A 27,503-nucleotide genomic window follows, 5' to 3' on the forward strand; every position below is an offset into this window, starting at 1 on the left:
TTGATTTTGAAGACTTTTAATAGCATAGTAATACAATTATATAAAAAAAGAGTAAAGAATAAGAAAAATAAATAAAACACATTTACTACTGCAAATAATCAGGTCCTGTCTATTTCTATCATTTATAACTTGGACCGATGAATATTTTGACATTTCTCAAAAAAAAAAAAAAAAAAAATGAATGAAGACATGAGGATAGGGTTTAATGATAGTGAGGAAATGCAGAATACAGGCCTATCACTGTAGATACAAGGTAGGTGATCCTTGGGTATTGTAAGGTGATAGACCCCTTTACTTATAAATATGCATCTACAATGGCTCTGACCATAATGTTCGTGGTCATAAAAGCTGCGAACATCTCAGGGTTTGGTCTACAAAATATTGAAAACATAAAAATATCTACACAGTATAAATAATAAATCCATGCACTCCTATATATACTTCTCAGGATTGATTAGTGGTGCTCTTATAAAACTACAACTCTCAGCGTGTCATGGCAGGCCATGTTGGAAGTTTTAGTTCTGCAACAGCTGAAGAACCATAGCTTGGAAACCACTGCTTTATATGGAGCCTTCATATAGTGGGTGGTTCTGGAAAGATCCAAACCATCAAGTACTTAAGAAAAGTCTCACTTTTGCTTAATTTGTCTAATATTTTAGACACATTTTGTTATTGGTCCTGGCTTGGTGCGGTCTGTCCCTCAATAGGGAAAAAACTATAAAAATTTGTAATTAGTAAAAATTATTGAAAAATATTCATAACGAAGATCTACCACGTAGTAGTTGAGTTCTTTTGTTATTTAGAAGAAGCCAACTACTGTCTCCATTTCTTATATTGGATAATAACATAAATGGAGGTCAAACTTGACCTGTAGCAGATCATAAGCAGGGCGAGGAGTGCTGTAGGTCTATCTCCATATGTCATCTTCAACCTCTTCATCTCAGACTCGTCAGCTCAACTAAAATTCATGTTCTTGGTTGAAAATGATCATGGAAACCCATTACACATACTAAACAAAGCATAGCATCTCATCTCAATGTAAAATGTCCCAGTAGGGACAAACGAAGGTCAACCCAACAAGGAAACCCAAGCAAAATGGTGGACAGGTCAATTTAAAGCATTACAGGCCATCAAAAAGATTTTCTTTTGGGCACAGCCTAGAAAAATCAGGGTTGGTCATCTGAAGTAAAACAAAGGCTCGTCCTTCAGCAGGTGTGGAGTCCTGGAACACATATAGAAGGAGGAGGTAAGACACATCTACATATGTTAAATTTCACAAAATCAGATTCTTGGCCCTTAGATTTGGTCATTATAGACTAGTCGGACCAACACAAGCAGATCCCCAGTGGTTCCCAGTAGTGGCTTAGCTCTACAATACCTTTATTCCCTTTCTCGATGTTTTCATACTCTGGCATATCATCATCTTCACTCTCTGTAAGACATAATACAAAATGTTTTTGTCTTTAGTCATTTCTAAATATTTCCAGAATTTCCTCATACCCAGGTTTTTCAAAGACTAGTAACACCAGGAAACCTACCCTGGTTAATGGAGCTTGGATGTGTTTCATCTTCTTTTACATTCACATACTCCAGACTTTCACCTAAGAGGAGAGAGAAAGTAATGTTTATCACATGTAAACGAGCCTCAGGTTCTTCTAGTAATTTCTGCCATACACCTTATCTGAATGTCATTCGTCATCTGGTAAACCCCTATGTGATCCTTTAGTAATCTATGTAATGTCCTCCTTCCTGACTGACCCTTCACCTTAGGTCACCTTAGGTCGCATCAACCAGGGGTCGTGTATATGGGGGCTTCAGAGAAGTAAGAAGGGGCAGGCATATGGGATTTCATCATGCATTGTCCATTGTTCCCTTTTGGCTGACCCAAGTCTGTAAGTTTATAGAGAAGCTGTAGAAGATCACCTGGACATAATCTAATGGTAATCTTTTATTATCTCCATCCATGATCCTTCAATATATTTAGGTATCTCCTCCACAGTTGACACTCCATCAGTCTATCTCACCTAATTCTCAATGAACCTCTTTCACCAAATTTTTTGCCATACGCTTAGGCTCCTCCTCCATGTCTGACCTTGACCTTTTTATCTAACTTCCCTTTCTATCTAACTTCCTCCTCCACCTGGCTTGACCAGTATGTCTAACCTCTTCCACTATAGCCGATTCTTAATGGGTCCATTTAATCTCCTTAATACCTCACCTTGACCTTTCTATCTAACCTCTTCCAACAAACTTGACCTGTAGTGTATTGTATTGTATTGGTCTATACAACCTTCTCCTCCATACCTGACCTTGACTGGTCTATCCAACTTCCCCTTCAATGCCTTATCCTTGACCAGTCTATCTAACCCCTCTCCATATCAGCCCTTAACTATCTATCAAACCTCCTCATGCATACGTGATACTGTGGAACTTCTGTCATCAATATAATCACTTCTCTGGACCTCCTCTTCCACAGTTGCTCTTGCTGCTATATAATTTAATTACCCTTTATATCACTGGCGTCTCCAACGTTAACGTAGTTGCCATTGGTTGAAGATGCTGAAAACAGATTAACAGGAATTATTGCCAAATAAATCCATTTAAGCAGAAACAAGATCAGCAGCAGATCATTCATGGTGGACTTGTGAACCTTAAACTTCCATCAGGCTAAGGAGATCTAAAGTCTTGATTTCTATTACACAAATGAATTCCAGACTACATCAAGAAATGCCCTTAACAACATTTTTCTTACTTTTTGCGTCGTCAGAATCGCCAATATTTACATAATTTTCATCGGTGCCAACTGCAAAACAAAGAGATGTTGGTATCTTCTGACTTCTGAGGCCTCAGTAATGGACATTTTTGACCTGTAGCTAACAAAACCTTCTCTGTCTGGCAATGGGTATGAATGTTTGCATGGTGCACCACCCTCTCATACCTGAGGAGAAGCTTGTTCTGTTATCCACTTCACTTGTAACTACCAGGACTGGTCCAAGCTGTGTGACCCCCTCATCTGGCAGTACCTCGCTACATGGATATAAGGTGTGGCATTAGATTAAAGAAGATTGTATGAAGACATAGGAACTGTAACAAATATAACGATAATGTACATTCAGTACCCAGGAAATTTGTTGCTGCATGCAAGTGTTGTGAGCAACTGTGTCTGATGTATGAAGGTTTGCCTGGTGCACTGTGTAGATGTGTAACTGTATGTGCACTGTACATATGTATGAATGTAGAGATGGCGCATAGTGCATATATATATATATATATATATATATATATAAAGGTTTAGATGATGCACTGTGTGTGTGTATGTATAAATGTATACATGGTGTACTGTGTATACCCATGAAAGTTTGGATTGTGTACAGTGTGTATGTATGAATGTAGAGATGGTGCACAGTGTATACCTATGAAGGTGTGCACTGTGTATACAGATAAAGATTTGGATGGTTACCATCCTCTCCCCATTGTGTTCCATTCAGCATGTCGTTACAATGTTTCAGTATCCACATGCAGTCACCTATATCTCAATAAACTTGAACATTTAAAGCCTCCTTACATGTAGCCACAGCAAGGGTTGTCGTTGGTGTAGTTCGGATCTGCTCCTTCATCATCATAATCATCATCATATTCTATACTCTTGCTTTTTAAGAGGGGAGCACCTATAGATGGGGATACGAGTGTCACTGCATCTAAAGTCAATTGACTTAAAGGGTAATTCCACTTTAAACAAATTTCTGAAATGTATTATTGTCTTCTACATGACCTTTTACAGCTGTTTTATGAATTCTGCTTGGCCGCCTTTGGAAACAGACAGCAATTCAGCTCCACCTGCCGTCAGACATGTGACATAACCTGCCCACATTATAGGTTTAATAAAGTTTCAGTGCCATCTACAGGCAGGAAGTCCAAAAAGCTGATGGTGTGTCATGAATATACCAAGTACAAGTCTCAGGAGCCCTTAGTTGTGGAGAACCTACCTCCTTACCATCTAGAAGACAACCCAAGGTAGCCTGATGATCTCTCCATATCAGCCCTATGCCAACAAGATGCAATTCAAATGAAGATGACTTTATTTTCATTCAGTCCCACTCTTTTCACAACCAAGTATGGAGGACAATACACTTGAGGTCTAGAAGTCCATACCTTCATCAGAAGTGATTTTGGGCACAGCTAAACCTATATTTCCTGATATGGGTTCCCTATAAATGCTTGGTTGATGTGCATATGGATGTCACTTACTTGCTGAGTGTGTTATGGAGTCACAACTATTTGGGTAAACTGAAATAAAAACAGAATAAAATGGAATTAACAGTGGAGGGAACATGGAATGACTTGAACATTTGGACAACTCTGGTGCAGACATGGGGCCATCCAGACAGAACAGGAAATAGAAGTATCTAAAGGTCTCCACAAACATGGACATTTCTTGGCTGGTTGACCCAGATATGAATGAACTCAATACAGATGACTATTAGCCTACATAAGAGGTTAGATGTACCATCCAAGAACTGATCCAGGACATACTGGGTTCTCCCATCCAAAACTCCAAATAACCTCCAAAGATTCCTACAGACATCATATGGAAGTTACCTGATTTTGACCAACAGGTGGCAGTCTCCATGGTTATTGATGCCAAAGACACCCACCACTAGGGATGGATGAAGGTTGGTGGAAGACCCTTGACTAAAAAAAACTGGTGGAAGCCCAACATCATTTTTGTGTATTCTAAAGGGAACAGTGTACAAATAGGTCATTGATCTCCATAGGGTTGCTATCAAACTTCAAAATGAATTCTATTTCCAGAGTCCATAATAAAGTGAGGTCTTAAAATAAAGGATCATATGACCATGAAGTCATGGCAAAACTGAAACATGTCACACTCTTCAGGTCTATATCCAAAAGTCCCCAAGTCCCCTTGGGTGGTTGAGGCCCTAGGGAACATACTCAAGCTGCCCTTATAATTCAGACCTATCGACCAGTTGGCCTTGGAGCGAGGGAACTATAGAAGGTCTGGGACATGACCTGACATCTTCTGGGTTAAGCTGTAGTACCCACCTTTGATTTCTCTTCCCACTGAACTTCTCCGGCTCTCGGGGACTGGGGACCTCCTGTGGAGACAGATGTTCAGAGGGACTTAGCACACGAGTCCTTCATCTCTATGTGGTTTTCTCTGTAAAGGGCACGTCCACTGTAGAACGCTGCATCACGTGTACTTCATGGTAACACTTCCTTTTGTACTTCATGGTAACACTTCCTTTTTTCTATGAACCCACAAGAAGCTATAAAACTGAGGTCCGGCCAATAGATGAGGAAGTGCAGACTATATCAACCTCTAAATTACTTTCAAAAGCTTCAGATTTCACTGAGGTCGCGTCACGTCAACATAGTGAACTTTAAAATTTCCCTGTTCACACTGAAGTGATACCATCAGAGCTTACAATCTATAGAGACGGTGATAAACACTCTACAGAGAGAAGATAGATTCAGAGGAGAGATACGTACGGAATAGAGAGCAGGACATCATGGTGGCACATGGTGCCCTGAGAGGAGACTGATCGCGGGAGAACTGTGAAGACAGTGGAAAATGGTGGTCAGTTCCCAGGTCTATGTACACTGTACCTGAACTAAATGTCTAAAGCCATTTACTGCTCCCAGTTACAGCAACCCAAACAAGTCTACGGAGCACAGAGAATGTCCTGTCACCAGTAAAGGACACATAGCTACATGTAATGAAATGGTAGTCACTCAGACAGAAGTCATGTGGTTGCTAGGTGACGTGAGGTACAATAGCCTGCAGAGTGCTCTAGAAAGAGTTGCCAGGAGATAAATAAAGATACATATGACAAAAATAAAAGAAAGCAATGGCGTTCGGTAAAAAAATAAAAAAAATAAATAAATAAAATAACAAAATCGGTAAAAATGTTTTGCAGAACGTGGCTACTATTGTGGATGGAAGCTGTAACCACACCTGAGTGTGAGAGTCCTGATAAATGTACCCCATTAAATAATACATTACCTTGGGGTCGCCTGATGATCGTAAAATCTGAGGGTGGAGTGTATGGAGGCCTACAAGACAGAAGAAAGAGAATGAACAAGAGCATGCTGGGTAATGAAGAAAGGGACACTGGTGCCACGACAAAAATGTCAGTGAGGCGACCATACACAGGACCTTCAATAATGCCATATGTGTATGAGGGCCAGGAAAAGGTGAGAGTTTCTGTCCAATATGGCTTCCTGAATAGGTGTCCTCTAGGTGACAATTTTTTGATACTTTCTGAACCACGCTATACATCTTTATGTCCTGTAGGTGGCACCGATGATATAATTACTGATGCACGCTATACATCTTTATGTCCTGTCGGTGTCACTGTTTATATAATTCCTGACGCAGACTATATACCTTAATATCCTGCAGGTGTTGGTGTTTCTATAATTCCTAATGCAGGTTATGCATCTTTATGTTCTGTAGGTGGCGCTGTTTCTATAATTCCTAATGCAGATTATGTATTTTTATGTCCTGTAGGTGGCCCTCTTTATATAAATTTACAGGACAGGGATAACTTACTTGTCATCGTAGTACCCAGTCTCTGTTATGTGAACTGAAAGAGAAAGAACAAAATATTTTTTTACAATAAACATGAAGGGCTGTGGCAGCTTCTATATTCGCTCTGACATGTAGAATACCCAGGATGACATCACTTACTTGGTATCTTCTTTCGGCAGCCGATACACAGGCCAGTGATAACAATTATGGGGAGGACAACAGCAACAGAGTACATCACACCGATTGTGTCCATCACGCCGCTCTGTAATCATGGACGTTCACCATTAATCAGCATGCCACCTCCAAAAAATGTTTTACTTGTTGTGATGCTATATCTGACCACACGGAGTGCTGTTATGCTGTCCTGACGGTGACACCATAGGGAGCAGAGCCACAAACAGTCCAACTGGACACTAATGTCAGGTGTAAGTGGTCCCCCCCCCCCCCCCACACACACACATTACCTGATTGTCTGTGCACATTGCAGGTTGTTAGGTTCATGTCATCTGTCTGATTTTGTAGTTATTGTACAATAATATAACTACTATAATACTGCTCCTATGTACAAGAATATAACTACTATAATACTGCTCCTATGTACAAGAATATAACTACTATAATACTGCTCCTATGTACAAGAATATAACTACTATAATACTGCTTCTATGTACAAGAATATAACTACTATAATACTGCTCCTATGTACAAGAATATAACTACTATAATACTGCCTCCTATGTACAAGAATAGAACTACTATAATACTGCTCCTATGTACAAGAATATACCTACTATAATACTGCTCCTATGTACAAGAATATACCTACTATAATACTGCTCCTATGTACAAGAATATAACTACTATAATACTGCTCCTATGTACAGGAATATAACTACTATAATACTGCTCCTATGTACAGGAATATAACTACTATAATACTGCTCCTATGTACAAGAATATAACTACTATAATACTGCCTCCTATGTACAGGAATATAACTACTATAATACTGCTATGTACAGGAATATAACTACTATAATACTGCTCCTATGTACAAGAATATAACTACTATAATACTGCTCCTATGTACAAGAATATACCTACTATAATACTGCTCCTATGTACAGGAATATAACTACTATAATACTGCTCCTATGTACAAGAATATAACTACTATAATACTGCTCCTATGTACAAGAATATAACTACTATAATACTGCTCCTATGTACAAGAATATAACTACTATAATACTGCTCCTATGTACAAGAATATAACTACTATAATACTGCTTCTATGTACAAGAATATAACTACTATAATACTGCTCCTATGTACAAGAATATAACTACTATAATACTGCCTCCTATGTACAAGAATAGAACTACTATAATACTGCTCCTATGTACAAGAATATACCTACTATAATACTGCTCCTATGTACAAGAATATACCTACTATAATACTGCTCCTATGTACAAGAATATAACTACTATAATACTGCTCCTATGTACAGGAATATAACTACTATAATACTGCTCCTATGTACAGGAATATAACTACTATAATACTGCTCCTATGTACAAGAATATAACTACTATAATACTGCCTCCTATGTACAGGAATATAACTACTATAATACTGCTATGTACAGGAATATAACTACTATAATACTGCTCCTATGTACAAGAATATAACTACTATAATACTGCTCCTATATACAAGAATATAACTACTATAATACTGCTCCTATGTACAAGAATATAACTACTATAATACTGCTCCTATGTACAAGAATATAACTACTATAATACTGCACCTATGTACAAGAATATAACTACTATAATACTGCTCCTATGTACAAGGATATAACTGCTATAATACTGCTCCTATGTACAGGAATATAACTACTATAATACTGATACTATGTACAAGATATAACTACTATAATACTGCCTCCTATGTACAGGAATATAACTACTATAATACTGCTCCTATGTACAGGAATATAACTACTATAATACTGCTCCTGTGTACAAGAATATAACTACTATAATACTGCTCCTATGTACAAGAATATAACTACTATAATACTGCTCCTATGTACAAGAATATAACTACTATAATACTGCTCCTATGTACAAGAATATAACTACTATAATACTGCTCCTATGTACAAGAATATATCTACTATAATACTGCTCCTATGTACAAGAATATAACTACTATAATACTGCTCCTATGTACAAGAATATAACTACTATAATACTGCCTCCTATGTACAAGAATATAACTACTATAATACTGCTCCTATGTACAAGAATATAACTACTATAATACTGCCTCCTATGTACAAGAATATAACTGCTATAATACTGCTCATATGTACAAGAATATAACTACTATAATACTGCTCCTATGTACAAGAATATAACTACTATAATACTGCCTCCTATGTACAAGAATATAACTGCTATAATACTGCTCATATGTACAAGAATATAACTGCTATAATACTGCTCCTATGTACAAGAATATAACTACTATAATACTGCCTCCTATGTACAAGAATATAACTACTATAATACTGCCTCCTATGTACAAGAATATAACTACTATAATACTGCTCCTATGTACAAGGATATAACTGCTATAATACTGCTCCTATGTACAAGAATATAACTACTATAATACTGCTCATATGTACAAGAATATAACTACTATAATACTGCTCCTATGTACAGGAATATAACTACTATAATACTGCTCCTATGTACAAGAATATAACTACTATTATACTGCCTCCTATGTACAAGACTATAACTGCTATAATACGGGTCCTATGTACAAGACTATAACTGCTATAATACTGCCCCCTATGTACAAGAATATAACTGCTATAATACTGCTCCTATGTACAAGAATATAACTACTATAATACTGCTCCTATGTACAGGAATATAACTACTATAATACTGCTCCTATGTACAAGAATATAACTACTAAAATACTGCTCCTATGTACAGGAATATAACTACTATAATACTGCCTCCTATGTACAGGAATATAACTACTATAATACTGTACCTATTTACAAGAATATAACTACTATAATACTGCTCCTATGTACAAGAATATAACTACTATAATACTGATACTATGTACAAGATATAACTACTATAATACTGCCTCCTATGTACAGGAATATAACTACTATAATACTGCTCCTATGTACAGGAATATAACTACTATAATACTGATACTATGTACAAGAATATAACTACTATAATACTGCTCCTATGTACAAGAATATAACTACTATAATACTGCTCCTATGTACAAGAATATAACTACTATAATACTGCTCCTATGTACAATATAACTACTATAATACTGCCTCCTATGTACAAGAATATAACTACTATAATACTGCCTCCTATGTACAAGAATATAACTACTATAATACTGCTCCTATGTACAAGAATATAACTACTATAATACTGCTCCTATGTACAGGAATATAACTACTATAATACTGCTCCTATGTACAAGAATATAACTACTATAATACTGCCTCCTATGTACAAGAATATAACTACTATAATACTGCTCCTATGTACAGGAATATAACTACTATAATACTGCTCCTATGTACAAGAATATAACTACTATAATACTGCCTCCTATGTACAGGAATATAACTACTATAAAACTGCTCCTATGTACAAGAATATAACTACTATAATACTGCTCCTATGTACAAGAATATAACTACTATAATACTGCTCCTATGTACAACAATATAACTACTATAATACTGCCTCCTATGTACAGGAATATAACTACTATAATACTGCTCCTATGTACAACAATATAACTACTATAATACTGCCTCCTATGTACAAGAATATAACTACTATAATACTGCCTCCTATGTACAAGAATATAACTACTATAATACTGCTCCTATGTACAAGGATATAACTACTATAATACTGCTCCTATGTACAAGAATATAACTACTATAATACTGCTCCTATGTACAAGAATATAACTACTATAATACTGCTCCTATGTACAAGAATATAACTACTATAATACTGCTCCTATGTACAAGAATATAACTACTATAATACTGCTCCTATGTACAAGAATATAACTACTATAATACTGCTCCTATGTACAACAATATAACTACTATAATACTGCCTCCTATGTACAAGAATATAACTACTATAATACTGCCTCCTATGTACAAGAATATAACTACTATAATACTGCTCCTATGTACAAGAATATAACTACTATAATACTGCTCCTATGTACAAGAATATAACTACTATAATACTGCTCCTATGTACAAGAATATAACTACTATAATACTGCTCCTATGTACAAGAATATAACTACTATAATACTGCCTCCTATGTACAAGAATATAACTACTATAATACTGCTCCTATGTACAAGAATATAACTACTATAATACTGCTCCTATGTACAAGAATATAACTACTATAATACTGCTCCTATGTACAAGAATATAACTACTATAATACTGCCTCCTATGTACAGGAATATAACTACTATAATACTGCTCCTATGTACAAGAATATAACTACTATAATACTGCTCCTATGTACAAGAATATAACTACTATAATACTGCTCCTATGTACAACAATATAACTACTATAATACTGCCTCCTATGTACAAGAATATAAAACTACTATAATACTGCTCCTATGTACAAGAATATAACTACTATAATACTGCTCCTATGTACAGGAATATAACTACTATAATACTGCTCCTATGTACAAGAATATAACTACTATAATACTGCCTCCTATGTACAAGAATATAACTACTATAATACTGCTCCTATGTACAAGAATATAACTACTATAATACTGCCTCCTATGTACAGGAATATAACTACTATAATACTGCTCCTATGTACAAGAATATAACTACTATAATACTGCTCCTATGTACAAGAATATAACTACTATAATACTGCTCCTATGTACAAGAATATAACTACTATAATACTGCTCCTATGTACAAGAATATAACTACTATAATACTGCTCCTATGTACAAGAATATAACTACTATAATACTGCTCCTATGTACAAGAATATAACTACTATAATACTGATACTATGTACAAGATATAACTACTATAATACTGCCTCCTATGTACAGGAATATAACTACTATAATACTGCTCCTATGTACAGGAATATAACTACTATAATACTGCTCCTGTGTACAAGAATATAACTACTATAATACTGCTCCTGTGTACAAGAATATAACTACTATAATACTGCTCCTGTGTACAAGAATATAACTACTATAATACTGCTCCTATGTACAGGAATATAACTACTATAATACTGCCTCCTATGTACAGGAATATAACTACTATAATACTGCTCCTATGTACAAGAATATAACTACTATAATACTGCTCCTATGTACAAGAATATAACTACTATAATACTGCTCCTATGTACAAGAATATAACTACTATAATACTGCTCCTATGTACAAGAATATAACTACTATAATACTGCTCCTATGTACAACAATATAACTACTATAATACTGCCTCCTATGTACAAGAATATAACTACTATAATACTGCTCCTATGTACAAGAATATAACTACTATAATACTGCTCCTATGTACAGGAATATAACTACTATAATACTGCTCCTATGTACAAGAATATAACTACTATAATACTGCTGCTATGTACAAGAATATAACTACTATAATACTGCTCCTATGTACAGGAATATAACTACTATAATACTGCTCCTATGTACAAGAATATAACTACTATAATACTGCTCCTATGTACAGGAATATAACTACTATAATACTGCCTCCTATGTACAGGAATATAACTACTATAATACTGCACCTATTTACAAGAATATAACTACTATAATACTGCTCCTATGTACAAGAATATAACTACTATAATACTGATACTATGTACAAGATATAACTACTATAATACTGCCTCCTATGTACAGGAATATAACTACTATAATACTGCTCCTATGTACAGGAATATAACTACTATAATACTGCTCCTGTGTACAAGAATATAACTACTATAATACTGCTCCTATGTACAAGAATATAACTACTATAATACTGCTCCTATGTACAAGAATATAACTACTATAATACTGCTCCTATGTACAACAATATAACTACTATAATACTGCCTCCTATGTACAAGAATATAACTACTATAATACTGCCTCCTATGTACAAGAATATAACTACTATAATACTGCCTCCTATGTACAAGGATATAACTACTATAATACTGCTCCTATGTACAAGAATATAACTACTATAATACTGCTCCTATGTACAAGAATATAACTACTATAATACTGCTCCTATGTACAAGAATATAACTACTATAATACTGCTCCTATGTACAAGAATATAACTACTATAATACTGCTCCTATGTACAAGAATATAACTACTATAATACTGATACTATGTACAAGATATAACTACTATAATACTGCCTCCTATGTACAGGAATATAACTACTATAATACTGCTCCTATGTACAGGAATATAACTACTATAATACTGCTCCTGTGTACAAGAATATAACTACTATAATACTGCTCCTATGTACAAGAATATAACTACTATAATACTGCTCCTATGTACAAGAATATAACTACTATAATACTGCTCCTATGTACAACAATATAACTACTATAATACTGCCTCCTATGTACAAGAATATAACTACTATAATACTGCTCCTATGTACAAGAATATAACTACTATAATACTGCTCCTATGTACAGGAATATAACTACTATAATACTGCTCCTATGTACAAGAATATAACTACTATAATACTGCTCCTATGTACAAGAATATAACTACTATAATACTGCTCCTATGTACAGGAATATAACTACTATAGTACTGCTCCTATGTACAAGAATATAACTACTATAATACTGCTCCTATGTACAGGAATATAACTACTATAATACTGCCTCCTATGTACAGGAATATAACTACTATAATACTGCACCTATTTACAAGAATATAACTACTATAATACTGCTCCTATGTACAAGAATATAACTACTATAATACTGATACTATGTACAAGATATAACTACTATAATACTGCCTCCTATGTACAGGAATATAACTACTATAATACTGCTCCTATGTACAGGAATATAACTACTATAATACTGCTCCTGTGTACAAGAATATAACTACTATAATACTGCTCCTATGTACAAGAATATAACTACTATAATACTGCTCCTATGTACAAGAATATAACTACTATAATACTGCTCCTATGTACAAGAATATAACTACTATAATACTGCCTCCTATGTACAAGAATATAACTACTATAATACTGCCTCCTATGTACAAGAATATAACTACTATAATACTGCTCCTATGTACAAGGATATAACTACTATAATACTGCTCCTATGTACAAGAATATAACTACTATAATACTGCTCCTATGTACAAGAATATAACTACTATAATACTGCTCCTATGTACAAGAATATAACTACTATAATACTGCTCCTATGTACAAGAATATAACTACTATAATACTGCTCCTATGTACAAGAATATAACTACTATAATACTGATACTATGTACAAGATATAACTACTATAATACTGCCTCCTATGTACAGGAATATAACTACTATAATACTGCTCCTATGTACAGGAATATAACTACTATAATACTGCTCCTGTGTACAAGAATATAACTACTATAATACTGCTCCTATGTACAAGAATATAACTACTATAATACTGCTCCTATGTACAAGAATATAACTACTATAATACTGCTCCTATGTACAACAATATAACTACTATAATACTGCCTCCTATGTACAAGAATATAACTACTATAATACTGCTCCTATGTACAAGAATATAACTACTATAATACTGCTCCTATGTACAGGAATATAACTACTATAATACTGCTCCTATGTACAAGAATATAACTACTATAATACTGCTCCTATGTACAAGAATATAACTACTATAATACTGCTCCTATGTACAGGAATATAACTACTATAATACTGCTCCTATGTACAAGAATATAACTACTATAATACTGCTCCTATGTACAGGAATATAACTACTATAATACTGCCTCCTATGTACAGGAATATAACTACTATAATACTGCACCTATTTACAAGAATATAACTACTATAATACTGCTCCTATGTACAAGAATATAACTACTATAATACTGCTCCTATGTACAAGAATATAACTACTATAATACTGCTCCTATGTACAAGAATATAACTACTATAATACTGATACTATGTACAAGATATAACTACTATAATACTGCCTCCTATGTACAGGAATATAACTACTATAATACTGCTCCTATGTACAGGAATATAACTACTATAATACTGCTCCTGTGTACAAGAATATAACTACTATACTACTGCTCCTGTGTACAAGAATATAACTACTATAATACTGCTCCTATGTACAAGAATATAACTACTATAATACTGCTCCTATGTACAGGAATATAACTACTATAATACTGCCTCCTATGTACAGGAATATAACTACTATAATACTGCTCCTATGTACAAGAATATAACTACTATAATACTGCTCCTATGTACAAGAATATAACTACTATAATACTGCTCCTATGTACAAGAATATAACTACTATAATACTGCTCCTATGTACAAGAATATAACTACTATAATACTGCTCCTATGTACAACAATATAACTACTATAATACTGCCTCCTATGTACAAGAATATAACTACTATAATACTGCTCCTATGTACAAGAATATAACTACTATAATACTGCTCCTATGTACAGGAATATAACTACTATAATACTGCTCCTATGTACAAGAATATAACTACTATAATACTGCTCCTATGTACAAGAATATAACTACTATAATACTGCTCCTATGTACAGGAATATAACTACTATAATACTGCTCCTATGTACAAGAATATAACTACTATAATACTGCTCCTATGTACAGGAATATAACTACTATAATACTGCCTCCTATGTACAGGAATATAACTACTATAATACTGCTCCTATGTACAACAATATAACTACTATAATACTGCCTCCTATGTACAAGAATATAACTACTATAATACTGCTCCTATGTACAAGAATATAACTACTATAATACTGCTCCTATGTACAGGAATATAACTACTATAATACTGCTCCTATGTACAAGAATATAACTACTATAATACTGCTCCTATGTACAAGAATATAACTACTATAATACTGCTCCTATTTACAGGAATATAACTACTATAATACTGCTCCTATGTACAAGAATATAACTACTATAATACTGCTCCTATGTACAGGAATATAACTACTATAATACTGCCTCCTATGTACAGGAATATAACTACTATAATACTGCACCTATTTACAAGAATATAACTACTATAATACTGCTCCTATGTACAAGAATATAACTACTATAATACTGCCTCCTATGTACAGGAATATAACTACTATAATACTGCCTCCTATGTACAGGAATATAACTACTATAATACTGCTCCTATGTACAGGAATATAACTACTATAATACTGCTCCTGTGTACAAGAATATAACTACTATAATACTGCTCCTATGTACAAGAATATAACTACTATAATACTGCTCCTATGTACAAGAATATAACTACTATAATACTGCTCCTATGTACAACAATATAACTACTATAATACTGCCTCCTATGTACAAGAATATAACTACTATAATACTGCCTCCTATGTACAAGAATATAACTACTATAATACTGCTCCTATGTACAAGGATATAACTACTATAATACTGCTCCTATGTACAAGAATATAACTACTATAATACTGCTCCTATGTACAAGAATATAACTACTATAATACTGCTCCTATGTACAAGAATATAACTACTATAATACTGCTCCTATGTACAAGAATATAACTACTATAATACTGCTCCTATGTACAAGAATATAACTACTATAATACTGATACTATGTACAAGATATAACTACTATAATACTGCCTCCTATGTACAGGAATATAACTACTATAATACTGCTCCTATGTACAGGAATATAACTACTATAATACTGCTCCTGTGTACAAGAATATAACTACTATAATACTGCTCCTATGTACAAGAATATAACTACTATAATACTGCTCCTATGTACAAGAATATAACTACTATAATACTGCTCCTATGTACAACAATATAACTACTATAATACTGCCTCCTATGTACAAGAATATAACTACTATAATACTGCTCCTATGTACAAGAATATAACTACTATAATACTGCTCCTATGTACAAGAATATAACTACTATAATACTGCTCCTATGTACAAGAATATAACTACTATAATACTGCCTCCTATGTACAGGAATATAACTACTATAATACTGCTCCTATGTACAAGAATATAACTACTATAATACTGCTCCTATGTACAAGAATATAACTACTATAATACTGCTCCTATGTACAACAATATAACTACTATAATACTGCCTCCTATGTACAAGAATATAACTACTATAATACTGCTCCTATGTACAAGAATATAACTACTATAATACTGCTCCTATGTACAGGAATATAACTACTATAATACTGCTCCTATGTACAAGAATATAACTACTATAATACTGCCTCCTATGTACAAGAATATAACTACTATAATACTGCTCCTATGTACAGGAATATAACTACTATAATACTGCTCCTATGTACAAGAATATAACTACTATAATACTGCTCCTATGTACAAGAATATAACTACTATAATACTGCTCCTATGTACAAGAATATAACTACTATAATACTGCCTCCTATGTACAAGAATATAACTACTATAATACTGCCTCCTATGTACAAGAATATAACTACTATAATACTGCCTCCTATGTACAAGAATATAACTACTATAATACTGCTCCTATGTACAAGAATATAACTACTATAATACTGCCTCCTATGTACAAGAATATAACTACTATAATACTGCTCCTATGTACAAGAATATAACTACTATAATACTGCCTCCTATGTACAAGAATATAACTACTATAATACTGCTCCCATGTACAAGAATATAACTACTATAATACTGCTCCTATGTACAGGAATATAACTACTATAATACTGCCTCCTATGTACAAGAATATAACTACTATAATACTGCTGCTATGTACAAGAATATAACTACTATAATACTGCCTCCTATGTACAAGAATATAACTACTATAATACTGCTCCCTATGTACAAGAATATAACTACTATAATACTGCCTCCTATGTACAAGAATATAACTACTATAATACTGCTCCCATGTACAGGAATATAACTACTATAATACTGCCTCCTATGTACAAGAATATAACTACTATAATACTGCTCCTATGTACAAGAATATAACTGCTATAATACTGCTCCTATGTACAAGAATATAACTACTATAATACTGATCCTATGTACAAGAATATACTACTATAATACTGCTCCTATGTACAAGAATATAACTACTATGTTGAAGAATAATAATGGTGCTCCTCTTTGTGACCATTTTTCAGACCTTTGCTTGTAGAACTTTGCGCTAGTTGCATGACTTTTTCTAGTCTGTGAGAGGAAGACGTCTCAGCTCAGGCGGCACACCGGCGAGTCTGTTACCTGGAATCGGGTCTTGTGGTTTGCACTCGTTGGTTGGTGCAGTGAGCACTGCTCAGAGCTTTTAGGTTAAAACATTACTGTTTACAAAATGGTATATACCACGAGGGGCGTGAACAAAAAGTGCAAAATGAACGTGAACAGTCACTAGAGGCGGGAGTTGATAATAGATGCATAACAATGATCTGGGGAAGGGGATGAGGCAACGAGAGAAACCTGAATTCCAGTTCTGCCCCATGAGGTTATGGGTTTAAACAGTGTGAACTCGCACCTAAAATAGCTGCATAGATATTGGGGGAGGGGTACAAAAACAAGTCACCCTTTTTCCTTAGGAGCTAGAAGACTCTTTGCCCTATAAGAAGGCACTAGTATTATAGGGGGAAGGGGGATTTTGAATTTGGGCCCATGCAAATGCATTTTTTTGCGGTTGGATGCCGACCCATTCACTTTAATGGAGTAAAAAAAACTAAAATCAAACAGAGCATGTCCTATTCTTGTCTGTATTACGGAGAAGGATAGGACTGTTCTATTGTGGACCAGACGTTCCGTTCTGCACGGCAAGTATCCGTGTTGTATGGCTCTGCAATTTGCAGACTGCAAAAACAGATACGGTTGTGTGCAGGAGCCCTTGGGGTCATAGATCTCTGACTAGAAGATTCATCATGAGAAGATCTCTGTGTATGGGCTCTAAAAAAAAGACAGCTCTCTCCCCCCTATCCCAGTAGGAAACCTCAGCACAATCTCGAAAACTAGGGCACAAAAGTCAGTGCTTTCAGTTGTGTCTATCTCAGAAGCCAGATGTTGAAGCATAAGTCTTGGCTCCTCAGAAAAGTCTGGAGATGACAAAGTGAAGATATATCTTCAAATGGGGGGGGCAAATGCAAACCACCTCCCTGTGGCCCCTAAACTTCCCCTTTTCGCTTTGTGAAACAGTATTTTTGTTGCCCTTGGCCATGACATAAAGCAAGCTAAATCAAGGAAGCTCCAGGGGTCCTGCCTTTTGGATGGGGCTACCCTTAAATCTTTACAGAACCGGATGTGAGGTCACACATGAAAGAGAAATCATTTTGCAGAAGCTTTTCGCACAACAAAGAGCAGAGACCAAGGAAATGAGCAGAGAAGAAAGCGTCAGTCTGATCGAGGTCACCACACCAGACCTGGCTCTGCTCTCCCGTACAATGATGTCATATGCAGCCTCCCCAGGATTCCTTGCAGCCCCAGGGGTCAGGTGCTAAAATAACGTGGAATTATAGACTTAAATGGGTTGTCCCACTAGTAGACATCCTATAACGGAGCCCAGAATGGAGAGTTGCTGGCAAAGAGCCTCTCTGGTGGTTGGCTTTGGCCCCTGCTGCTTCCACGCTGATGGCAGCTGAACATTGGAGGAGGTGGAAACACTGGTCTTTGCCATCTTGCTCTGCTTCTGGACCATTATCATTGGTGTTGTTGTTGGTGAAGGGGGGGGTAATTCTAGACTTAGGAAACCTCACTTCTATGGTTGCCCTGAAAATTCTCCAAGATAAATTTTCCAAGACAAATCTTCTAGGTGACGATATAAGAAAAAGTGAAAAAGTCCCTTTAGTTCTGTTGAGAGGGACGACAAACTGGAGATGGGGGTCCAAAAATGGAAATTAGAATGGATATCCAGAGGCAGAAGCTGACCCCCAAACTTATGAGCACCATCATGTACCTAGAGCAGGTTCCTCCATCCATGTTCTAGAGCTGATAGTGAGCGAGGTATCTATGAGGGCTTCACACTTCCCTCTGGGAAGAAGATAGGGCCGCAAGAAGTGAGATAGACCCTATGTCAACTCTAGTAGCCGCCTCCATATATCTGTACCCCTGGAGTCGATGACTGGTCTTGTTTTGGTGCCATGTTTTGTACAGTATGAGGGGGGGGGGAGGCTGCACTATATTTTATACTAATACTCCCTCGTATAAATTCTATTTGGTACTGCTGTAATGGACCATACTGGGCAAAACAGGACCTCTCCAAAGTGCGTTCTGATATTGCGCCCATCATCAGAGGTACATAAGATATCTACCACACTATGACATTTTTTGTTAATTTTTTGGAGCGAAGAGGCGCAAAATATTGCACCCTTACACTGCTGCACATATCTTGCTCAAATAAGTGTAACCTGCTCCATTACAGTAGTAGGAACCTGACATCCCAACCAAGGACCACCTACCGCGTTGTCTGCACGCACTTATTATATATACATAGCAGCAGTTCACACTCCGCTCTGCTATATCTGTATATTTTGTATTTCATCTATCTCTGTCTTTTGTAATGTAAAAACAAACCAAAAGCAACTTAGAAAATAAATGGAAAATCTCAGAATTTTTAGAATAAAAAAAAAAATAAAAAAAAAATCCAAAAAGTTAATTGGTCCAAATGCCTCTTAGGATAAGAATGTGGGGTCAGCTCTGTAGTCAGCAGGGGGTAACAAACCTTAGTCCTTCATCCCACTATTAGTGACTGACCCTAAAGTGAAATATAGGGAGACGACTGGAAAAGGGCACCTCCAATGCAGGAAGCTGAGCCTCGGAAACGCCCCCTCCTTACACGCCCAATACTAACCTGGTCAGATTTCACGTGGTTCACGTGGCTATACCTATCAACCAGAGAAGTAAATGGGGTGTAAGTTAGAAACCTTTCCAAGGGGGAGATTCCTTCTGTATTGGTGTCCTTTTGTGGGCGTTTTCCCTATTTATTACTATAGGGTCATCTAAACTAGGGAAATAAAAAGGACAAGAATTGCCTACACCCATCACCTGCTGGAGACCACTGAAAGCAAAATCTTAAACCCAAATTTTTCTTTTTTTTTGCAAAAACAGCAGATGAGCTCTTGCTTTTTTTTCTTGCCGGTTCTCCCTATTGAAATCCGATCATAATATCCAAAGACCCTCGGAGGTCAACCCCCTAAGTATCCCTGTGGATCCGCTGAAATTGGTTCTGTGTGGATTTTTACCATGATGACGTTAAAAATCCACGTGGAAGTTTTTCGATGCACATGAACGGGGTTGTGGAATGACCTTTGTACGTGCATGGGATGCAGATTGCGGTTGGAGTTCACATGGACTTCGACGTGGAATCCGCACTGAAATCTGTGCTAAATTTGACCTGTGTGAACATTGCCGTACAGATATCCCATGTCCCAACCAGGAGGTGCAGTGGTTACAATTACATCTGCGCCCTGGTCCCTTAGCCACCCAAGAGGGTAACGTTAGGCTTTAGATAGGTGGAGGACTGGGTCCCATAAAGAATACATAGTAACAGTATATAAGGCCGAAAAAATATATTTGTCCATCCAGTTCAGCCTGATATCCTGCGAGTTAATCCAGAGGAAGGCAAAAAAAAACCTGTGAGGTAGAAGCCAATTTTCCTCACTTAAGGGGAAAAAAATTCCTTCCCGACTTCAATCAGGCATCAGAATAACTCCCTGGATCAACTCTCTAGTAGCTATAGCCTGTAATATTATTACGCTCCAGAAATACATCCAGGCCCCTCTTGAATTCCTTTATTGTACTCACCATCACCACCTCCTCAGGCAGAGAGTTCCATAGTCTCACTGCTCTTACTGTAAAGAATCCTCTTCTATGTTTGTGTACAAACCTTCTTCTTTCCTCCAGACGCAGAGGATGTCCCCTCGTCACAGTCACAGTCCTGGGGATAAATAGATGATGGGAGAGATCTCTGTACTGACCCCTGATATAGTTATACATAGTAATTAGATCTCCCCTCAGTCGTCTTTTTTTTTAAAAGTGAATAACCCTAATTTTAATAATCTTTCAGGGTACTGTAATTCCCTCATTCCCAGTTATTACTGTAGTTGCCCTCCTCTGGACCCTCTCTAGCTCTGCTATGTCTGCCTTGTTCACAGGAGCCCAGAACTGTACACAGTCCTCCATGTGTGGTCTGACTAATGATTTGTAAAGTGGTAGGACTATGTTCTTATCACCACCATCTATGCCCCTTTTAATGCAACCCATTATCTTATTGGCCTTGGCAGCAGCTGCCTGACACTGGTTTTTGCAGCTTAGTTTGCTGTTTATTAAAATTCCTAGATCCTTTTCCATGTCAGTGTTACCGAGGGTTTTACCATTTAGTATGTACGGGTGACTTGCATTATTCCTTCCCATGGGCATAACCTTACATTTGTCAGTGTTAAACCTCATCTGCCACTTATCTGCCCAAGCCTCCAATCTATCCAGATCCCTCTGTAGTATTATACTGTCCTCTGTAGTATATATACAGTATACTGTCCTCTGTAGTATATATATATATATATATATATATATATATACACACCGTATACTGTCCTCTTCAGTGTTAATTACTTTACACAGTTTAGTGTCATCTGCAAAATTGATACTTTACTCTGCAAGCCTTCTACAAGATCATTAATATATATATATTGAAGAGAATAGGGCCCAATACTGACCCCTGAGGTACCCCACTAGTGACAGTGACCCCTCCAGTACTGACCCCTGAGGTACTCCACTAGTGACAGTGACCCCTCCAATACTGACCCCTGAGGTACTCCACTAGTGACAGTGACCCAATCTGAGTGTGTACCGTTAATAACCACCCTCTGTTTTCTATCCCTCAGCCAGTTACTTACCCACTTAGACGTTTTCTCCCAGTCCGAGCATTCTCATTTTATATACTAACCTTTTATGTGGTACAGTGTCAGATGCTTTGGAGAAGTCCAGATACACGACATCCATTGATTCGCCGCTGTCAAGTCTAGAACTTACCTCCTCATAGAAACTGATTAAATTAGTTTGACATGACCGATCCCTCACGAAGCCATGCTGATATGGCGTTATTTGCTTATTTCCGTTGAGATGCTCTAAGATAGCATCTCTCAGAAAACCTTCAAACAGTTTACCCACAACAGATGTTAAACTTACCGGCCTATAGTTTTCGGGCTCTGTTTTTGGACCCTTTTTGAATATTGGCACCACATTTGCTATGCGCCAATCCTGTGGGACATTCCCTGTCAGTATAGAGTCCACAAATATCAGAAATAAGGGTCTGGCTATGACATTACTTAATTCCCTTAGGATATGGGGGTGTAGGCCATCTGGTCCTGGCGATTTGTCTATTTTGATCTTTTTAAGTCGCTGTTGTACTTCTTCCTGGGTCAGACAGGACACTTTTAATGGGAAATTTATTTCAACATTCAGCATTTCATCTGACAGTTTATTTTCCTCAGTGAATACATTGGAGAAAAAAATATTTAACAGCTTTGCTTTCTCCTCGTCGCTCTCTGCGACTCCCCCCTCATTACTCTTTAAAGGACCGACACCTTCAGATTTATACTTTTTAACATTTATATAATTGAAGAACATTTTAGGGTTAGTTTTACTCTCTTTGGCAATTAATCTCTCGGTCTCTAGTTTGGCCGCTTTTATTTGTTTTTTACATGTTCTATTTTTTTCCTTATAGTTTTTCAGTGCTTCCTCGCTCCCCTCCTGTTTTAGTTATTTATATGCTTTCTTTTTGTCATTTATTGCTTTCTTTACAGTTCTATTTATCCACATTGGTTTCTTTTTGTTCCTTAACCTTTTATTCCCATACGGTATGTACCTCTCAGTAAACTCCTATTAGTAATTTATTATGGCTTTTGCCTCCATGTATCTCTACCCACAGAGACTCCACATGTTCATGTCCCTCACTTATATCTTCACGGACTGTGGGCTTTAGACAGGACTTTACATAAAGGAGAACCCCCCCCCCTCTCCGGTTTTGGCGATCCTTTCTAAACCGACTGTAACCCTGTACATTAACCGCCCAGTCATAACTATCATCCAGCTATGTCTCAGTTATTCCAACTGTCATAGCTATCATCCAGCCATGTCTCAGTTATTCCCACTGTCATAGCTATCATCCAGCCATGTCTCAGTTATTCCCACTGCCATAGCTATCATCCAGCCATGTCTCAGTTATTCCCACTGTCATAGCTATCATCCAGCCGTGTCTCAGTTATTCCCACTGTCATAGCTATCATCCAGCCGTGTCTCAGTTATTCCCACTGTCATAGCTATCATCCAGCCATGTCTCAGTTATTCCCACTGTCATAGCTATCATCCAGCAGTGTCTCAGTTATTACCACTGTCATAGCTATCATCCAGCCATGTCTCAGTTATTCCCACAGTCATAGCTATCATCCAGCCGTGTCTCAGTTATTACCACTGTCATAGCTATCATCCAGCCATGTCTCAGTTATTCCCACTGTCATAGCTATCATCTAGCCATGTTTCAGTTATTCCCACTATGTCATAGCTATCATCCAGCCATGTCTCAGTTATTCCCACTGTCAAAGCTATCATCCAGCCATGTTTCAGTTATTCCCACTATGTCATAGCTATCATCCAGCCATGTCTCAGTTATTCCCACTGTCATAGCTATCATCCAGCCATGTCTCAGTTATTCCCACTGTCATAGCTATCATCCAGCCATGTCTCAGTTATTCCCACTGTCATAACTATCATCCAGCCGTGTCTCAGTTATTCCCACTGTCATAGCTATCATCCAGCAGTGTCTCAGTTATTACCACTGTCATAGCTATCATCCAGCCATGTCTCAGTTATTCCCACTGTCATAGCTATCATCCAGCCATGTCTCAGTTATTCCCACTGTCATAGCTATCATCCAGCCGTGTCTCAGTTATTCCCACTGTCATAGCTATCATCCAGCCATGTCTCAGTTATTCCCACTGTCATAGCTATCATCCAGCCGTGTCTCAGTTATTCCCACTGTCATAGCTATCATCCAGCCGTGTCTCAGTTATTCCCACTGTCATAGCTATCATCCAGCCGTGTCTCAGTTATTCCCACTGTCATAGCTATCATCCAGCCATGTCTCAGTTATTCCCACTGCCATAGCTATCATCCAGCCATGTCTCAGTTATTCCCACTGTCATAGCTATCACCCAGCAGTGTCTCAGTTATTACCACTGTCATAGCTATCATCCAGCCATGTCTCAGTTATTCCCACTGTCATAGCTATCATCCAGCCATGTCTCAGTTATTCCCACTGTCATAGCTATCATCCAGCCGTGTCTCAGTTATTCCCACTGTCATAACTATCATCCAGCCGTGTCTCAGTTATTCCCACTGTCATAGCTATCATCCAGCAGTGTCTCAGTTATTACCACTGTCATAGCTATCATCCAGCCGTGTCTCAGTTATTCCCACTGTCATAGCTATCATCCAGCCATGTCTCAGTTATTCCCACTGTCATAGCTATCATCCAGCCATGTCTCAGTTATTCCCACTGTCATAGCTATCATCCAGCCATGTCTCAGTTATTCCCACATGTCATAGTTCTCCTCACACATCACTAATTCCAGTTCCCCGGTTTATTAGTCAGGCTTCTGGCATTAGTATACAATTACATACAATCAAGAGGTTTATGTATATTTTTTACCCTACACCTTTCCTTCTGAGCTGTTCTAGTCCCTCCTTCCATTCCTCCCCCAGTCCCACTACCTGCCCCCGATCTCTATCTGCACTATCTTCCCCTCCTATAATGTAATTTCCCTCCCCCCAGTCCCTAGATTAAACACTCCTCCAACCTTCTGTCCATCTTTCTCCCCAGCACAGCTGCCCCTTCCCCATTGAGGTGCAGCCCATCCCTATGATAGAGCCTGCAGGTGACAGAGAAGTCGCCCAGTTCTCCAGGAACCCAAACCCCTCCTTCCTACACCAGTTCTGGAGCCACTTGTTCCCCTCCCTAATCTCCCGCTGCTTTCTTGTGTGGCCCGTGGTACCGGTCGTATTTTGGAAAACACTACCTCTGAGGTCCTTGCCCTAAGCTTTTGACCTAAATCCCTGAAATCATTTTTAAGGATTCTCCACCTTCCTCATTGGTTCTGATATGGACCCTAACCGCTGGATCTTCTCCAGCCCCTCCCAGTAATCTGTCAACCCGATCCGCGATGTGTCGAACTCTAGCGCCAGGAAGACAGCACACCACCGATCCCAGTCTTTGTGACAGATCGCCCTATCTGTACCCCAATAATGGAATCTCCCACTACCAGCACCCGTCTGCCCCGCTCTCCTGGTCCTCTGCTTACTGGAGCTGGCATTCCCCTGACTGGCAGAGGAAGCGTCCGGCTGCGGCAGTGCCGTCCCTGGACTGACATCCCCTTCATCCCCTGCCAACCTTGTGTCAGATCAGGGCTAGCCTCCCCGCACTCTTCCCTCTACCCCGCTTCCTGTTACCCAGCTACCTACCTCACTTTCCTGAGCCTCCATACTACCCCCCTCCCCCACATCTACCCCATAGAGCGCCTGCTCAGTGAGCAGCAAACTATTTTCTAAATTGTCAGTGTTGAAATTCGCCCGGTTAGATACTCGATGTGCGATTCCAAACGGGCAATTTGCTCACATTTTGAACATAGATTTGCAAACGGCTGTTCCAGGACGGCAGACATCAGACAAGACGTGCGCTGGACGGCGCTGTCAGTAACGGACACAGACTAATGGGGATTACACAAGAAAAGTACAATATAATGTAGTGACAAGAAACTGATTTACTGCAGTCCCTGAATCTGAAGTCCCTGAATTTGAAGTCCCTGAATCTGAAGTCACACACTTAATACAAACACGCGAACGCTCACGACTTGCGTTATTTGCCGCTTGTATAAATGGAGCTCTCGAAACAGCCGGATTTATTTCATTGATCACACATACTCACATTGGGGGTCCGTGGCTGCGGGGCTGTACGTTGGCCTGTGTTCGGATACCTGACCTCGTTGTCTTGTGTTCGGGTGCCAGGTCAGAGCACTACCTGTCACCCAATATTTGGGGCCCCCGGGCCGGAGTGTCGCTGCGTTGTGCGGAGAGGAGTGTGTGGCACTGTGTTGTGTCTCAATGTGCTGTATTTCCGGAAGTCACTGCTTTGCGCCCTCTCACCTTATCAGCCCCTCATATCTCCCACAATGCAGCCTGCACCTGCACCCTGACACCCAGCTCCGAACTGCAGCCCTCGTACCGAGAAATGATCAGCCATAACATTAAGACCAGCGAGAAGTGAAGTAATAGCTCCTGATCTCTACTCTCCTGCCGGTCACTGGGTGGGAAGCGGGTTAGGTAGACCCTAGGGCCCTGGCTGTTCCTAAAGTTTGTGCCGCAC

At 37.6% G+C, this 27,503-nt stretch overlaps 1 protein-coding gene across 3 annotated transcripts; it reads right to left on the reverse strand.

Annotated features, from left to right (window-relative positions):
- LOC121007578 lies at nt 1-27,503 on the reverse strand. Of its 3 annotated transcripts, none has more exons than XM_040439613.1 (14): nt 27,066-27,503; nt 6,713-6,815; nt 6,575-6,608; nt 6,026-6,075; nt 5,512-5,575; nt 5,065-5,117; nt 4,249-4,287; nt 3,566-3,668; nt 2,939-3,027; nt 2,753-2,803; nt 2,506-2,559; nt 1,539-1,601; nt 1,379-1,432; nt 1-1,222 (listed from the first exon to the last, which is right to left on the reverse strand). In XM_040439613.1, the coding sequence occupies exons 2-14, from the start codon at nt 6,804-6,806 to the stop codon at nt 1,206-1,208; spliced, it is 765 nt and encodes a 254-aa protein (XP_040295547.1). In that variant the 5' UTR covers nt 6,807-6,815; nt 27,066-27,503; the 3' UTR covers nt 1-1,205. The 3 variants fall into 3 exon arrangements, 2 of the variants coding, with proteins under 2 accessions (XP_040295547.1, XP_040295548.1); XM_040439614.1 differs by lacking the exon at nt 27,066-27,503 and adding an exon at nt 18,261-18,407; XR_005780435.1 differs by having other exon boundaries at nt 1,204-1,222; nt 2,417-2,559; nt 27,066-27,502.

Source organism: Bufo bufo, chromosome 7 (assembly GCF_905171765.1).
Source record: "Bufo bufo chromosome 7, aBufBuf1.1, whole genome shotgun sequence".
In the NCBI taxonomy this organism is placed as follows: Eukaryota; Metazoa; Chordata; class Amphibia; order Anura; family Bufonidae; genus Bufo; species Bufo bufo.

What these genes read in the sequence shown, in the direction of transcription:
- LOC121007578 (XM_040439613.1), bottom strand. Translation starts at nt 6,806, where the DNA reads ATGGACACAATCGGTGTGATGTACTCTGTTGCTGTTGTCCTCCCCATA. An exon ending in CTGCCGAAAGAAGATACCAA is followed by an intron (nt 6,609 to 6,712) that starts GTAAGTGATGTC and finishes TTTCTCTTTCAG; the next exon opens with TTCACATAACAGAGACTGGG. An exon ending in AGACGCCAGTGATATAAAGG is followed by an intron (nt 1,602 to 2,505) that starts GTAATTAAATTA and finishes CTCTCCTCTTAG; the next exon opens with GTGAAAGTCTGGAGTATGTG.